The sequence below is a fragment of the Notolepis coatsorum genome (genome assembly GCF_963971535.1).
Source record: "Notolepis coatsorum genome assembly, chromosome: 5".
Lineage (NCBI taxonomy): Eukaryota > Metazoa > Chordata > Actinopteri > Aulopiformes > Paralepididae > Notolepis > Notolepis coatsorum.
The window spans coordinates 51,648,136-51,666,569 of NC_140169.1; the positions used below are offsets into that span (position 1 = coordinate 51,648,136).

The 18,434-nt window shown below is 43.2% G+C and overlaps 1 protein-coding gene across 1 annotated transcript in view; it reads right to left on the reverse strand.

The window, feature by feature from the left end:
* Window positions 1-18,434, reverse strand: part of LOC311228181 (uncharacterized protein) — a gene marked incomplete at its 3' end in the record, with an annotated part of 120,858 nt that overhangs the window by 45,576 nt on the left and 56,848 nt on the right. The window contains exon 6 of the mRNA XM_084314093.1: window positions 8,411-8,563. Coding sequence (XP_084170219.1) covers window positions 8,411-8,563 — 153 coding nt within the window. The remainder of the gene's footprint in view (window positions 1-8,410; window positions 8,564-18,434) is intronic.

Sequence of the window (18,434 nt, forward strand, 5' to 3'; positions counted from 1 at the left end):
GACTAAAATAGCTGGATCGGGTATCGGGAAAAAAAATATATATATCGGATTTTATATATATATATATATATTAAGGCTGTCAAAGTTAATGCGTCATTAATGCGTTAACGCACAATTCTGTTAACGCCACTATTTTTTTTAACGCACGATTAACAGTTTAAAAGACTTCACTCAGGTGTATTATTGATACTCTCATTGATACTATGTTTGTTTCTGACTCAAAGTGTGTGTGTGTGTGTGTGTGTGTGAGAGAGAGAGAACGTTCGAGGCGAGAGGTTGTGTCTTTCAAGAGCTCCTGCTCCTACTCCTACTCAAATAGGATATATAGGAAAAATACACTCAAATAGGAATATACCTGGAATATACCTGGATATCTCTACACAAGGAGCTAGAGAGGATTATACCAATCTCATCATTTTCACACCACACATCCGGGTAATCTGGAATTAAGACCTGTTTTTGGACTAATTGACCGGAAAGGTCTTATGATCACAGGGGCAAACTCAAGGACCAGTGTTTTGTTGCTTTGTTGCTTTGTTGGAGTTATAACGGAGTAAGTACCTGGACTGAGAGAGGCCTACCTCAAACCAAAAACTGAATAATACTGACATTTTAGTCAGACATTTGAGCTAAAACATCTACAAAGTACAAACTGGTAAACTGGATATAACCAGACTCCTTGACAGGCAAGGACATAGAGGTGTGAAGTTCTTCAACCCTCAACAATGGAATCTGAGCCACACACGCTCCCTGATTCAAATGCAAATAAGGGCCAAATGCAAGTCCCCAAAGTGCTGTAACCAGAAGACATGAAGAACAAAGCAGAAAAGAAGAAATTCAAAGAAGATTATTTAAAGAGCAAGCCAAATAAACTATTTGCAGACTTTGAATGCACTGGACGCAAATCTAACCTCATTTTTCTACACTGAAGACTATACGGCATGGCACGCGGCCACACTAGAGCATCATCCCTCTGCTACAAAAAAGGGAAATAGTGTCTCACAAACACTGGAAATAGACACAGGGGAGAACCAAACAGTTGCAAAACTTCTATCATACAGGAATGATAGTGATTCAGGGCAACACAAGTCCCTTTGAGAAAGACTTCCCCAGAATCAGAGAAACGGCACTAAAGAAAATAAGCAGTGAAGACCCACCCACAACAGACCATTGCTGCTTCACCGAGATAAAACAAATGAAGGACATGTTTTCAAAGATAGAACGCAAACAAGTGGAAATCGAGCAAAAAATTACAGACCCCCCCCCCCCCAACACAGAGCGAAAAGACTCCCTGCCTGCTCTCTGGACCTTGGTGAAAACACACATGGACAGAATAGAAGAGGTGTCGAAACAGAACAATGAACTCAGGCTGGAGCTGAAAAAACTCAAAGAAGAGATGCAAACAGCCAAATTGGAGTCGACAGAAATGCGGACATCCATGGGTAAAGTGGAAGAGGTGTCGAAAGACATCAATCTAATCAGGCAGGAAATGCAAAACCTCAAAGAGACGTCAACAGCCAAACCAGACCTGACCACCGAACAGCCCCATAAAACAGAGACAGTAATTCATGATGATCATAAAGATGAGAACAACCAACAAACAACAACAGAAACTCAAGACACCCCACGTCCAACATCACCCACCAGACCTAAAGAAGGTCCACAGATTGTACTCCTCATGGACTCAAACGGGAGATACGTAGAAGAAGGAAAACTCTTCCCAAACCACAGAGTTAAGAAGATAAAGTGCCAGAATACCTATCGGGCTATAGAACTACTGACAGAAGAAAACCTGGGATCCCCCAGCCACATCATAATACACACAGGCACAACCAACTTGAGAAAGCAGACAGAGGAGGAGGTGACCAAATCTGTCATGGAAGTAGTTGAAAAAGCCATGTCAACATTTCCCAAAGCAAAAGTAGTAATCTCGGCACTGCTACCCAGATGGGATTACTACACAGACTTCATACAAAGTATTAATGCACAGATCTCCAGAAAATGTGCAATGAAGAAAAACGTCTACATGGCAGCTCACCCCACCATAGACCTGGACAGCCTGCATGACGATGTTCACATCCTCAAAAGAGCAGTCCCTAACTTCGCAAAGACCCTGAAAGACGTCGCACTAAACCGTAGCCCTACCACATCCTACAAGAGCAACAGAGGGATGAACACCCCACCCAGAGCTACACCCAGAAGACCTTTTGCACCTAGAGAACAACAGGCTACAAACAGAGACCACCATGCACCCCAGGCCAGGTCCACACCCGCCCTGCAAAGAACGCATCAAACATATGCACAGGCTGCCCAGTTTCGACCTGCCCCCCTCCTGCAGACCCCCCCCCCCCCAGCCAATGCATATCCTGCCAACCCCACAACACACATACACACAGCACATGCCACCACCAACCCCATACCACACAAATGTACAGGTCAACCCCACGACCGACAGATCTCCACCCGGGGAGCTGACCGTGCATCAGATGATCAGCAAGATCTTCTCATTTGTGGTCCAGGACAAAACCACTGGAATATAACACTGTAATAATGGAATACAAATCTTTTACCATTTCAAGCTGGAATATACAAGGTCTGAGGTCAACTGCCCTTGGAACTAAGAGCAGAAACCCAGACTTTACCACAGAAATGTCAAACACAGACATCATGGTCCTACAAGAGACATGGCACAGAGGAAATAGTCCTACTGGCTGCCCTGCAAACTACAGAGAGCTGTTGGTACCATCCACCAAGCTAACAGGGGTCAAACAGGGGAGAGACTCTGGAGGCATGCTAATATGGTACAAATCAGAACTAACCCACTCCATAAAGCTAATCAAAACCGGAGCTTTTTTCATCTGGTTAAAAATAAATAAGGAACTTACATCAACCGAGAAAGATATCTACCTGTGTGCCACATACATCCCCCCAATTGAATCCCCATACTACAAGGAAGACATGTTCCTAATCCTACAAGACGAAATCAACCAGTTCCAGGCTTGCGGTCACATTATAGTCTGTGGGGACCTCAATGCCAGGACAGGACGAGAACCTGACACTATCAGCACACAGGGAGACAAACACCTACCAGGAGGTGGAAACATCCCCTCCCAAATATGCCCCCCCAGAAAGAACTATGACCAAACAACAAATAAACATGGGTCACAACTTATACAGCTCTGTCGCTCGCTGGGACTGTACATAGTTAACGGTAGGCTCCGAGGGGACACTTATGGTAGGTACACATATAGCTCATCTCTGGGTAACAGTACAGTAGACTATTTTATCACTGACCTCAGCCTAGAGTCTCTCAGAGCGTTCACAGTCAGCCAGCAAACACCCCTGTCAGACAACAGCAAAACCACTATCTACCTGAATAGATCAACACCCAACCAGGACATACCAAAACCAAACAAACTACACACTATTAAAAAACACTACAAATGGAAGGAAAGTAGTATGGAAGCATACCAATCCGCTATCAAGCTACAAAAAGTCCAATCCAAATTAGAGCAATTCCTAGGAAAAAACTTCCAACACAACAGCAAAAGTGTAAACGGGGCGGTAGAAAACCTCAATAACATATTTGACCTTACAGCTTCCTTATCCAACCTAAAGGCCTCAAATAGGAAAGCGAGGAAAAATAAAAATATGTATGACAAATGGTATGATAATGATTGTAAAAATCTCAGGAAGAAATTAAGGAACCTATCAAACCAAAAACACAGAGACCCAGACAACCAGAACACACGTCTCCAATACAGTGAAACACTGAAACATTACAAAAACACAGTCAGAAAAAAAGGGACCAACATGTCAGAAACCAACTAAAAGATATAGAGGAGTCCATAAAAACAAATAACTTCTGGGAAAACTGGAACAAACTGAACAAAGTACACCACGAGGAGCTACCCATCCAAAATGGAGATGTATGGGTAAACCACTTCTCCAATCTCTTTAGCCCAATACAAAAAAACGAACAGCAAAAACACATACAAGATAAACTACAAAGCCTGGAGTCAACCATAAAAGACTACCAGAACCCGCTAGACTCCCCAATTACACTACAAGAACTACAGGACAAAATAAAATCACTTAAAACCAAGAAGGCCTGCGGCGCGGATGGTATCCTAAATGAAATGATCATATACACAGACTCCAAATTCCAATTGGCTATACTAAAACTCCTTAACATTGTCCTTAGCTCTGGGATCTTCCCCAATATCTGGAACCAAGGACTCATAACACCGCTCCACAAAAAGGGAGACAAATACGACCCAAACAATTACCGCGGGATCTGTGTCAACAGCAACCTTGGAAAAATCCTCTGTATGATCATTAACCACAGACTCATACATTTCCTCACAAACAACAATACCTTGAGCAAATCACAGATTGGCTTCCTACCAAATCACCGTACAACAGACCACATTCTCACCCTCAGCACCCTAATCGACAACCAAATAAATAAAAATAAAAGCAAAGTATACTCCTGTTTCGTTGACTTCCAAAAAGCATTTGACTCAATTTGGCACGAGGGTCTGCTGTACAAACTGTTAGATAGTGGCATTGGAGGGAAAACCTACGACCTCATAAAGTCAATGTACACCAACAACACATGTGCTGTGAGGATTGAGGGAAAACACACAGACTTCTTCCCTCAACGCCGTGGGGTTAGACAGGGGTGCAGTTTGAGTCCAACCCTCTTCAACATATACATAAATGAACTGGCAAAAACATTGGAACAAACTGCAGCACCTGGCCTCCCCCTAGCAGACACAGAAATCAAATGCCTACTGTTCGCAGATGACCTGGTGCTGCTGTCCCCAACTAAAGAAGGGCTACAACAGCACCTTGACCTTCTGCACAAATTCTCCCAGACATGGGCACTGACAGTAAACCTAAACAAAACTAAAATTATGATATTCCAAAAAAGGCACAGCCTACAACAACAAAAACACAAATTCCTCCTAGACACAATTTCCCTAGAACACACAAAAAACTACACATATCTCGGCCTAAACATCAGTGCTACAGGGAACTTCAATCAAGCTGTGAACGACCTGAGAGACAAAGCAAGAAGGGCTTTCTATGCCATAAAAAGGAACATCAAGTTAGACATTCCAATCAAAATCTGGCTCAAAATATTAGACTCCGTCATAGAGCCGATTTCCCTATATGGTTGTGAAGTCTGGGGCCCACTTGCAAACCAAGACTTCACCAAATGGGACAAACACCCAACTGAGACTCTGCATGCAGAATTTTGCAAATCCATTCTCCGCACCCAACGGAAAACGCCAAATAATGCATGCAGAGCAGAACTAGGAAGATACCCACTAATCATCAAAATTCAAAAAAGAGCATTCAAATTCCACAACCACCTAAAAGAAAGCGACCCAGACACACTCCACAACATAGCCCTCACCCACAGAGAGACCCTCGATAGATGCCCACTCAGCCAGATGGTTCTGGGACTCTGCTCACAAACACAAGCAGAGCCACCAGACAGAAACCACACTGGACTAAATCAAATTATAAGAAAACAAAAAGAAAACTATCTTGACACAATGGAAAGAATCAACCCAAAACCAGAGCAACCCAAAAACAGAGAGTACACAGTGGCAGAATACCTGAGCACTGTGACTGACCCAAAACTAAGAAGATCCTTGACTAGGTACAGACTCAGCGAGCACAGCCTAGCCATTGAGAAAGGCCGCCATAGGCAGACCTGGCTCCCAAGAGAAGACAGACTGTGCACCCACTGCACACAAGACGAGGTGGAAACCGAGCTCCACTTCTTAACAACCTGCCCACTATACCAAGACATCAGAGACATATACTTCCCACAAATTGCAAACACCCAAAGAGACTTTGAAAACATGGACAATAACTCAAAACTCCCATACCTACTGGGAGAAATACAAGAATGTGCAAACACAGCAGCAAGATTTGTGAGCTGCTGTGACAAGAAAAGGACATCCAGCGGAATACAACCACCATAAAGACTGTACAAGAAATTCCGTCTGTAATGTACTGATTTCTTTTGTTTTCTCTGTTTGATTGTTTTGGTTTGTTTTGTTTTGTTTGGCTTTGGCAATGTAAACGTATGTTTCCCATGTCAATAAAGCCCATTTGAATTGAATTGAATTGAATTGAATTGAATTGAATTGAATTGAGAGAGAGGGGGGGGGGTGAGAGAGATGAGGAAGGGGCAAGAGAGAAAGAGAGCTGGGAGAGTGTGTGAGAGAGAGGGGGGGGGGGGTGTGAGTAACAAGTTCCTAACGTTTTCTTTCCCCTATTATTTCATGCACACTTTATTCATTGTTTTAAATTATTATTTTCTTATTTTGTGCATCACTTTGTTTTTAATTTGATACAAATTTGCAATGCATGAAGGTCATCCTTTTGTGTTAAATGGCTGCATAAAGCAAGCATTTGTTGACTCATGTTGATAGGAGTATTACAACTTGAAAAAGATCTGTTTAACACATTCCCTGCCACGCAATTTGAGCATCTTATACCATTCTCTGCCAGCACTGTAAGTCTATGGAGATGTTCACCTTCTTTGCAGGGCTATAACTTTTTAAATTGTATTGCTAAATTGACATTACTATGGCCCATTCAACATCGATTATCTATCGTTCAGGATGTAGGAACGTTTTACTTTTTCATTCATACATTCATACGAAAATACCGTCTAGAATATAAATATGTTTTTATCGTTTTCTGCAGTAATTCCTAGAACGTGAGATATAGGCATAAACGCATATATAGATTATCAAATGCCGTTTGTTGCCGATCCACGCTATATTAAAAATTTCAACTGTACATGATCCTAAACGTTATGACTGATCATGCGCGGGTGAACGGGGGGGGGGGGGGGTCATTTATAATTCCGTGATCGTCGTTAAATGCTTTATGTAGTATGGGTGATATATTGATCAGAGCAGTTTGCATGGATAATAATAAACAAACAGGCTGAAAGTAACGTCAGCGTCCTCTTACCGTTCGACGATGAGACTGGAGGAAAAAGATCCCACTTATTTGACGGTGATCTCCTAAATCCATTTCCGGTTTGTATAATCATAATACACGGCCAAATCGTATCGATTATTGCGTTATGGCAGCGATCGCTACACACGGACGTGTGTATACAGTCCCGCAACAATATGCGAGTGCCGGACGCATTTCGGAGACGCACCGAGATCCACTCGTCCATTTCCGGTTTGGCAACTCACCGATCATCCACCAGGCGGCAGTATTGAAGCGTTGCAGAGTTGTGCCGGCTCACACTGCATCAGACCAGGCTCCGTGAGGGAATTATGAATAACATGGCGAAAAAATGAAATATGATCTCAATAACGTCGTACGCCGTGGATTGGCAGAATTTGCATGAACTTGAAACACGTCGTAAGCCGTTTCCGGCGTGGGATGTGTTAAGGTAGATTTAGAAAAGAAAAAAAATGCGATTAATTTGCGATTCATCGCGAGTTAACTACGGACAATCATGCGATTAATCAGATTAAATATTTTAATCGATTGACAGCACTAATATATATATAATATATATATATAAAATCCGATATATATATTTTTCGAGAGAACTGTACTGAATTGTTATCTATTATTTAATTTATTATTATTAAATAATTGTTACAAATTGTTATTTATTATTATATTATATTATTATTTAAAACATATATTATATATTTTTTTATAATAATATAATATAATGAATAAAATAATAAATTACAATTCAGTACATTTATATCTATGTGTTAATTTGTTACATTTTGTTTCACTAAGTTCGGAAAGTAATGTTTTAAGTCAAGCCTGATGTTGCCTTGCTGCACAAAAGAATGATCCCAGTCTCTTCCACAGAGCGAGGCACACAGTTTATTAATTGAACAATGGGTATCGGACCGGTACTCTGTATCGGCTGATACCCAAAGCCCAGGTATCGGTATCGGGACTGAAAAAGTCGGATCGGTGCGTCCCTAGTATCAACAGGTACAGGTATATATAATCCTTTTTACATATCTGTAGATACTATATCTATATCTGTACATATCTCTTACCTACTCTTACTGGTTACACTGCTGGCCAGTATGACTTACTCTGTACATATTAATACAACTCTGTACATACATCTGATTAGCACTATTACTCAGTTGTACTCATTTATATATTTTATACCCAGTTTAATCACCTGTACATTGTATATTACTATCACACTTTACCGTTACATTTGCACTCTGGTTGGATGCCAAACGTATTTTTTGTTGTACTGTACTTGCGCTGTATGATGACAATACATTTGAATCTAGAGTGATCCACAGATTAGATCATGAGATTCTTACCTTTTCTTTTTTTTTGCACTATTTATTTTTACTGTTATTTTGTGGTTTACCTGTGGTGACGTGGATGTCAGTGACGTTCACAGTGGGACCCAGGACGATGGAGGAGTTGGTCCTGGCCAGCAGAGCCAGGAGGTCGCTTACCGTGGCCAAGTCCGACACGTTCACCTGCACGTCCACCTCGTACTCTGCCAGCTCCAGTAACCCTGGCAGAGGAGGGTTAGGGTTAGGGTTATTGTTCAGTAACCCTGTCAGAGGAGGGTTAGGGCAGTGGAGGTTTCTCTATGACAACACGTGAAACACAAATTCACTCATAATTCATAATTATTATTAATTTACATATACCTATATATATAAAAAAAAAATATATATATATATATATATATATATATATTTTTTTTTTAATTATTATTATTATTATTTTTTTATTATAAATGTTTTCCTCTGTAAAAAAATTCCAGTGAATTTTTTTTTCTTCAAAAATGGCCAAAATTGACAGCTCTGAGCAGGCCTGCACTGCAGTATTGCCTACAGTAATTATTCGTGAAGAAAACTTCACAGGTGTGACCCATTGTTAAATAAATAATAAATAACAGCGAATCAAAATAGGCTATTAACTTCATCTAAGCACGGTCTGTGCAGTTAAACTCTTGCCATTGGATGGAGGTTTGATTGATTGACAGCCCTTGACATCCAATACACAGAGGTTGAATATGATTGGCAGCCTTGCAAATCCAATCAGAGATTGCTGCATTGCAAAGTCAAAATGGGTCCAGCTGCATGTCCGGAGGATAGGTTTAGCTCGGGCCAATCTCAAGTTTCTCAAGTTTCTTTATTAGTTGTCATACAGAAGTACAGAATACTTTTATACAAAATGTAACATAAAGAAGCATTTTGTATAAAAGTATTCTGTACTTCTGTATGACAACTAATAAAGAAACTTGAGATACTTGAGATTGGCCCGAGCTAAACCTATCCTCCGGACATGCAGCTGGACCCGTCTTGACTATGTGAAAGTTGAGACTATGAGAAAGTTGTTGTTTAGTAGTTAGTAAGCTGTACAGCTATAACAAGTCAAGTCAGGCTAAATTAAACTTTGCGCCAACATTAGGACCGAACAACCAGCAACTGAGCAACATGAAGAAGTGGACTTATGCATCTGGATCAGAAAAAACGTTGTGGATGCTTAGCCTACATCACAATGATAATCACCAAGCTAACCTACTGTACACACTGTAGGACTGGGCAATTAATCGAAACAGAATCGCGATATCGATTCATAGACCTATGCAATCTCATTTCTAAGTTATGATGGTTTTCTTTTATTACATTTTTTTTTTTTTTTTTTTTTTTTTTTTTATTATTTTATCTGGGTTGAACATGATTTGTGGAACTCCCTCTGGTGTTGTGGTCGTGGTATTCACTGACCTTTGGGAAGTATTTCGACATGCACATGGGTATCTTAGTGGTGTAGTGTATCTTGTAGACCAGGCCCATTGCAAGTTGCTGTACTCTGTCGTCTACTCTAAGCCATCCTAGGTTGTCAAAGTGGACAGGGGTGAGGTGGGTTTTAGGAGTAAGGTCAAGCAGTAGTCTGACCAGTTTGTTTTGTGATGTTTGTAATCTTGTTTTTAGTGCCTTTGAGGTGCTTTGGTACCATGAGGTGCAAGCATAGTCGTAGTACCCTTGAATGAGTGCTCCTGTTAGAGTCTTCAAGGTATTCTTGTTTACCAGAGAGGAGATCCGGTACAGGAATCTAGTTCGTTGGTTGACTTAGTTTTATTACATTGGATCCCATTTTGTCACAGGAAAGATTTGCCTCTATAGGATGGAACCCAGGTAGGTAATTTCATCTTTCCTTTTAAGATAAGATAAGATATTCCTTTATTGATCCCCTTGGGGAAATTCAGGCATCATAGCAGCATGGGGGAAGGGGGGGGGGGTACAGGTAGTGAAAACAACACAAGCAGTGTAAACAAATAGGTCAATATAATTTACTATCTAACTAACTGAAATATACATTATTCATTATTCACAGTATCACAGTATCCACATAAGGTGCAGTATGCATAAGGTAGTGTTATTGTCCTACTTGGGTTCCTATTAGTTCTAGGTCGATGTCTGGCAGCAGTCGCTGCCCACTGTTGTGGAGCCTGATGGCCACTGGTATGAAGGACTGTCCGAGGCGGTTAGTTGAGTGTCGGGGGGGGTATGAGTCTGTGGCTTCCTTGTCATCTTCACCTAATATGTTTTGATCTGGTCAGGTGCGCTGTCACCTAATATGTTTTGATCTGGTCAGGTGCGCTGTCACCTAATATGATTTCATCTGGTCAGGTGCGCTGTCACCTAATATGATTTCATCTGGTCAGGTGCGCTGTCACCTAATATGTTTTCATCTGGTCAGGTCCGCTGTCACCTAATGTTAATATGTTTTCATCTGTGTCCACTGACCACTGACACACAGTGGGGGATGTTTTAAAAATATTATTTAATATATAATATAATATAATAATTTGTGCTTCACCTAAAAATTTGGTCAGCAGCCTCCACTGGGTTAGGGTCAGGGTTCAGTAACCCTGTCAGAAGAGGGTTAGGGTTAGGGTTCAGTAACCCTGTCAGAAGAGGGTTAGGGTTCAGTAACCCTGTCAGAAGAGGGTTAGGGTTAGGGTTCTGCTCCAGTAACCCTGTCAGAAGAGGGTTAGGGTTCTGCTCCAGAACTAGGAGGTAGGGTTGTTCGCCTCTTTTTAATGCAACATGCAACACTACTATCACGACATCTAAGAAGGGAGATCCCCCCTTGAATTGGCCCTTCTAAGGTTTCTCTCCTCCACATTGCCTGTGGTGCATTTTTTCCTATTGTTAGGTTTTAGTGAGTTTTTCCTTACCTTCGCGTGGGGTACGTCTGGGAGTGTTTCATGCATGCATGCATTTATTTTGAGCTTATGGACCTTATGGTATTCTTGTTTTTTCTTGACTTACTGTGTTACTAGTTGCAGTGGGTGACAATATTGTCACAAGGAAAGACGAAATTACCTACCTGGGTTCCATCCTAGAGGCAAATCTTTCCTGTGACAAAATGGCATCCAATGTAATAAAAAAAAGTCAACCAACGAACTAGATTCTTGTACCGGATCTCCTCTCTGGTAAACAAGAATACCCTGAAGACTCTGGCAGGAGCACTCATACAAGGGTACTACGACTATGCGTGCACCTCATGGTACCAAAGCACCTCAAAGGCGCTTAAAACAAAATTACAAACATCACAAAACAAACTGGTCAGACTACTACTTGACCTTACCTAGCATGAGGTGAGGCGGACCTTTAAAAAAGTGAATATCAGGAAGGCAGCAGGACCGGACGGCTTCCCCGGCCGCGTCCTAAAAGTCTGTGCCGACCAACTGGCCCCGGTATTCACTGACATATTTAACCTGTCCTTAGAACAGGCTGTCATCCCCACCTGCCTGAAGAAGTCCACTATTATCCCTGTACCCAAAAAATCCAAGCCTGCTTGCCTCAACGACTACCGCCCTGTAGCTCTCACCTCCATAGCCATGAAGTGCTTTGAGAAGCTAGTAAAGGGCTACATCTGCTCCTCCCTCCCCATCAACATGGACCCCCTGCAATTTGCATACCGCCCCAACAGGTCCACGGAGGACGCCATAGCCCATGTGCTGCACACAGCAGCATCACACCTGGACAAGAGGAAGGGGAACTATGTGAGAATGCTATTCATCGACTACAGCTCGGCATTCAATACCATAGTCCCCTCCATACTCATAGCCAAGCTCAGGGACCTGGGCTTGAACTATGACCTCTGCCAGTGGGTCTTGGACTTCCTGACGGGCAGACCCCAGGTGGTGAGAGCAGGCAACTGCACCTCCTCATCCATCAGCCTCAACATAGGGGCCCCCCAGGGCTGTGTTCTGAGTCCCCTCCTCTACTCCCTGTACACACACGACTGTGTGGCTCAGCGGAGTAGCAACACAATCATCAAATTTGCTGACGACACAGTGGTGGTGGGCCTGATCTCTGCCAACGACGAGAGGGCCTACCTGGAAGAGGTCAAGGTCCTGGCGGGATGGTGCCAGGAAAACAGCCTCTCCCTGAACGTCAGCAAAACAAAGGAGATGATTGTGGACTTCAGGAGGTCGGGGGTCAAGGACTACAGCCCCCTCAGCATCGACGGGGCACCGGTTGAGAGAGTCAACAGCTTTAAGTACCTCGGAGCCTACATATCCGAGGACTTGACATGGACCACACACATTGGCAGTGTTGTGAAGAAGGCACGACAACGCCTCTACTTCCTCAGGCGCCTAAGGAAGTTCCAAGTCAGTCAGAAGATCCTTAAGAACTTCTACTCATGTACAATAGAGAGCATCCTGACTGGCAACATCACCTCCAGGTTTGGGAATAGCACTGCACAAGACCGAAGCAGACTACAAAGAGTGACACGTTCAGCCGAACGCACAATTGGAGGGGGGCTCCCCACCCTCCAGAACATTTACAACAAGCGGTGCAGGGGCAAGGCTAAGAGAATCATTAAAGACTCCAGTCACCCGAACAACTGCCTCTTTGAACTGCTGCGGTCAGGCAAGCGATACCGGAGTCTCAAGGCGAGCACAGAAAGACTCAGAAGAAGCTTCTATCCCCAGGCCATCAGGCTGCTCAACGAACAATGAACACTACACAACAACAACCATCAAACGCACATAGCACACACATCCACACGCACACACTCACTTTAAACAAACACACTGTAGCACCCACTCCACACACTTTATAGCACACACTCACTTTAAACAAACACAATGTAGCACCCACTCCCCACACTTTATATTTATTGATGAAGGATTGCACTACAACTCGTACACCTTACTGTAAATTGTACCTAAATTGTACCTCATCCCATTTCTGCTTTGCACTATATAGTATTGTACATTAGTACACTGCATAGTATTGTATATTATATGGTAACTCAGTTACGTCTATTCTGCATCGAACATTGTACATATGTCTATACTGAACACTGTGACCTCATTTTCTACTTCTAATTTACATGCTATACTATGTTATTTGATACTATCTTGTCTAGCACAGTCTCTGGAGCGTAACAGTAAGAAGCATTTTGTATGAAAGTATTCTGTACTTCTGTATGACAACTATTAAAGAAACTTGAAACTTACCCCCAGAACCCACCTCACCCCTGCCCACTTTGACAACCTAGGATGGCTTAGAGTAGACGACAGAGTACAGCAACTTGCAATGGGCCTGGTCTACAAGATACACTATACGACTAAGGTACCCATGTACATGTCAAAATACTTCCCAAAGGTCACAACCACTACACCAGAGGAAGCTCAACAAATCATGTTAAACACAGATTCGGCTCAAACAAGGGACTAAACACATTTCGCAATTATGCCACATCAATGTGGAACGCCCTACCCAAAGCTGTAAAGGAATGTGAATCCCTACCCACATTCAAAACTGCTCTTAAAGAGCACCTACGGGAGGCTGCAATTCGAAACTGGCCACCGTAAATGCCCAAAACCCCCACCACCTCCTAATAGACCGTCTCCTCCCCACCGCATGTATATATTCCCTCCCCGCCGTATGGATATTTCTCTCCCGCCCACCCACCCCCTCCAAATGTACAGTCCCCTCCCCATCATATGTATATACTCTGTCAGGATCTAGGGGTAACAGTACTGTATATTTGAATACCGTTTATGTCACAAATGTATCAGTACTAAATACCTATATGTCCCTATGCCATAAATGTCATGTATGTTGTGTATGTCATAAATGTCTATATGAAATGAAAATGGGGGACCCTGATGGAAACAAGACAAACGTCTTTTTCAGGTCTGCCTCCCCTTAACAATTGTGTGTATTGAGCCGTACTGTATTGTACCCATTCTGCAATCTGTTAAATAAAGTTTTCATTCATTCATTCATTCATTCATTCACTATGTTTTTTCTTTTTCTTGACTTGTTTAAAGAAGACGTGTCTCTGTTAAGCACTTTGAGCTGCACGTGTATGAAAGGTGCTATATAAATGAAGATTATTATTATTATTATTATTATTAAAGAAAGTTGATTTAATAAAAAAATAAGACTAATTTGATCAGATTAGTCACTTTATTCAAATTGAGGATTTTGTTTGAGGATTTAATATATATATATTGTTTAATGATTAAAATACAAAAATATGACGACAGACCTTCGAAGCTTCATTAGAAAACTTCATACATTCGGTACGGCCCTACTTTTTTGGGCACTCTCAGTTGAAAAAGTTTAAACCTTAGCCACGGTCAATGTCACCTACTTGTTGACAGAGCAATCAAATCAACCAAGGGAGGGGAGGGATTTACAAATCTGAGTTACTGTATCTGAAGAGAAATCGTCACATTTACATTTAGTCATTTAGCTGACGCTTTTATCCAAAGCGACTTACAACTTTTGTACAAGTCAGCAGGAAGGGTACAACTCTATGTGACGGTGCGGCTCCGTCACTGACTGCCGGCAGTGCGCATTTACTGTACATACACACACACTCATTGTCTGTCTTTCCATATAATAGATATAACCGTATAATGTGGTGCGTTTCATGTGGACAGCGCACATGGAAACACACACACACGCCATATGCCGCGGAGCAACGCGCACACACACACACACACACACACACACACACACACACACACACACACACACACACACACACACACACGCACTGACACACACGCACATGATTGATTGATTGATTGATTGAAAACTTTATTAACAGATTGCAGAATGGGTACAATACAGTACAGCTCAATACACACAATTGTTAAGGGGATGCAGACCAGAGAAAGACTTTCGTCTTGTTTACATCAGGGTCCCCCATTTTCAATTAATCAGGACATATATGACATACATGACATACAGATAGTCAGTACTGCTACATCTATACATTTATGACATACCAGATTTGCAAATACAGTACTGTTTGTGATACAGAAGGAGTCAGGAAAAGGGAGTATATACATTTGACGTAGAAACTGTACATTGGAGGAGGTTGGGTGGGGGGGGGGTTGGGTACACTGGGATATTGACAACCATACTGGGTAATCTACATTGGAGGTGGTTGGGGGGGGGGGGGGGGGGCACACTGTATAAACAAGCAAAACTGTACATTGAGGGGGGGGGGGGAGACACTGTACAAACAAACAAAATTGTACATTGGACTATTGACAAAACCATACTAGGTAAATGACTGTACATTGGAGGGGGTTGGGTTAGGATATTTACAGGGGCCAGTGTTGAATTGCAGTCTCCCGTAGGTGTCCCTTGAGAGAGGTTTTGAAAGTGGGTAGTGATCCACATTCCTTTACAGCTTTGGGTAGGGCGTTCCACATTGATGTGGCATAATTGCGAAACGTGTTTAGTCCCTTATTTGAGCCGAATCTGGGTTTAACATGATTTGTGGAGCTCCCTCTGGTGTTGTGATCGTGGTATTCACTGACCTTTGGGAAGTATTTTGACATGTACATGGGTACCTTGGTCGTGTAGTGTATCTTGTAGACCAGGCCCATTGCAAGTTGCTGTACTCTGTCGTCTACTCTAAGCCATCCTAGGTTGTCAAAGTGGGCAGGGGTGAGGTGGGTTCTAGGAGTAAGGTCAAGCTGTAGTCTGACCAGTTTGTTTTGAGATGTTTGTAATTTTGTTTTTAGCGCCTTTGAGGTGCTTTGGTACCATGAGGTGCAAGCATAGTTGTTGTGAAGGGCCAGATTAAACCAAATATATATATTTATTTATATATATATATTTAATTGTATTTGTATATTCTCTAATATTCCCTGATATCACTTGTATATTCCTTGTACAATATGCATTGAATATCCATTCTAGCCTACTGAACATCCCATAATAGTCTCCATTCTACTATTGGTCGAGACCTTGGTGCCAGGTCGCCATACCCCTCAGACCAAGTTCAATCGTACCGCTCAACATGTATGGACAAGTCCTAGTTCCGCGTAGGAATATGTCTACCGCACCACTAATGGTACTATTTGTTCATAGTGCGTATATATACTGCGCTATTAAAGTAGAACTTCCTTTTCAGTCCAGTTTCTTACCCTCCAATAGAGTGACAGACGTAAAGCCTCCCCGCGACGCCACGTGTGGGAGTAAGGCCAAGTTCGGCCTACCATCGGTATTGAGACATCGTGTATATTAATATTTGAATAGTCATATTTGGCACTATATCGTCGAGTTGGACGTAGTCTATTAAGCTAATAATAGTCTGTTAATATATAGTGCTTCGTGCGGTGAGAATACTACCGTAGTCAGCACCCCATCGTTTCGGGCAGAGAACTGGCTGCTTATCCAGGATGATCGACCCCATGTGAGATTGCACCGAGGAGCACCAGAGCCGACGAGCGAGTGGACCTGTATACCGGATTATTCTACCGACGACAGCCCGCCTTCCCAGGCACGGATTATGCTTTGTATACGTTGATTATTCCATGGATAAAGACCCCCGACACTGCCGTGTGTTGGAACCCCCCCCCCTGGAGAGGACGCAAGGTGAGGAGACGCTCTGCAAGACGAGGTCGCTTCACGTCTCTCCCCCGTGGACCGGAGAGAGCCGGCTCACAGAGAGTCCACCTGCTTTCATCTGTGGTCCAAGGATCGCCGGCGCATTGAACGGCACTACAGTGGGTTCACCTGGGATACCCTTGGCCGGATGAGGCAGCCGGACTCTACCCCCCCCCCCCTTCCTACTCCTGTCGGCTTACAAGCGACCGGATTAACCCCCCCGAGTGTATCCAGTCTATAATCATTAAAGTATCATTGCTGTTATTCCTTAACTATTCCAGGTCGTATATGTACCACCTGCGCCTTCAGAGATTGGACATTCTCTATTGATATACCAACGAATACTCTTGCCATAAAAGTGCATACTAATTCCCATTCATAAATGTGATTGATTTGATTAAGTGCTTGCTCTACACACCATCGCTGTGTAGAAATAAAGACCTATTTCTAATTCGTACATTTGTGTTGGATCCGTTTCATCTACGTGACAGTGTTCATCATAATATATTTATGCCGAGTACTGGGTGGCCGAATATTAAGTACAAAGGTAGTGGTAGTAAGTATCATATCTAGTAATACAGTCAGGGAATTGTACCCCTCAGTTACAATTGGTCCTTCGAGCCGGATGGTAATTAGTGTAATATTAATATAGTGTTATTAATATTGAAATGGCCTATGATGAACACTCCACGAAACGATCCTCCTAACCAACGCCCGCAGCGCGAACGACGGCTCCCTCAGTACTTAGAGGCTTACGCTGTCAGTCAACAACCTAGTCTTCTACTAACAGTAAACGCGGTAAAACTAGAAAGTAAAAGTATGTCTAACCCCAACGCCCAGACTACCCCGACCATAGAGGCCCCTACGGGTTCTAATGTAACTGACCAAGTTCACGGTGGGGACCAGTGGGAACCAGACATGACTTCACACCCCGCCAGTACTGAAGAAGTAGTCCCCGATGAGTCCCGGGAGGAATACAACGCTACCGAGAGAGAACTCGGCACGGAAGAAGACGGGGAGAGCACCGTGGAGATAGAGCTCCAAGGCTCCGCAAGGAGTACCCCGAGGGAAGGCTCCCCTATACAACCGCCTTCTCCCAGCGAGGCAGAGAGGACCCTACAGCAGGCCTTCCTCATCAGCCTGAACGCCGCTGCTGAACGCGACCGACTGCAGATCCAGCCGCGGAGCGAAGAAGAGCATATACGTCTAGAAATAAGACGCATTCAGAGGGAAGAGAATGTGGCCCGAGACCGAGCAGACAGCCAGCGAGCAGCTGCTGGTGCTCTACGGGACGCAGAGCGCGACAGACAGCAAGCGCAACTAATAGAACAGCTGATCAGACGGACAACACCCTCTCCCTCCGCCAGAGGCTCCAGGAACTCGTCTAGACACACCTCCAGGGCGGCATCCCCTAGCCGAGTAAACAACCCTGAACTTGACCAACAGACGAGGTCTATACCCCCCACAGACCACCTCCCCCCACCGGTCCAA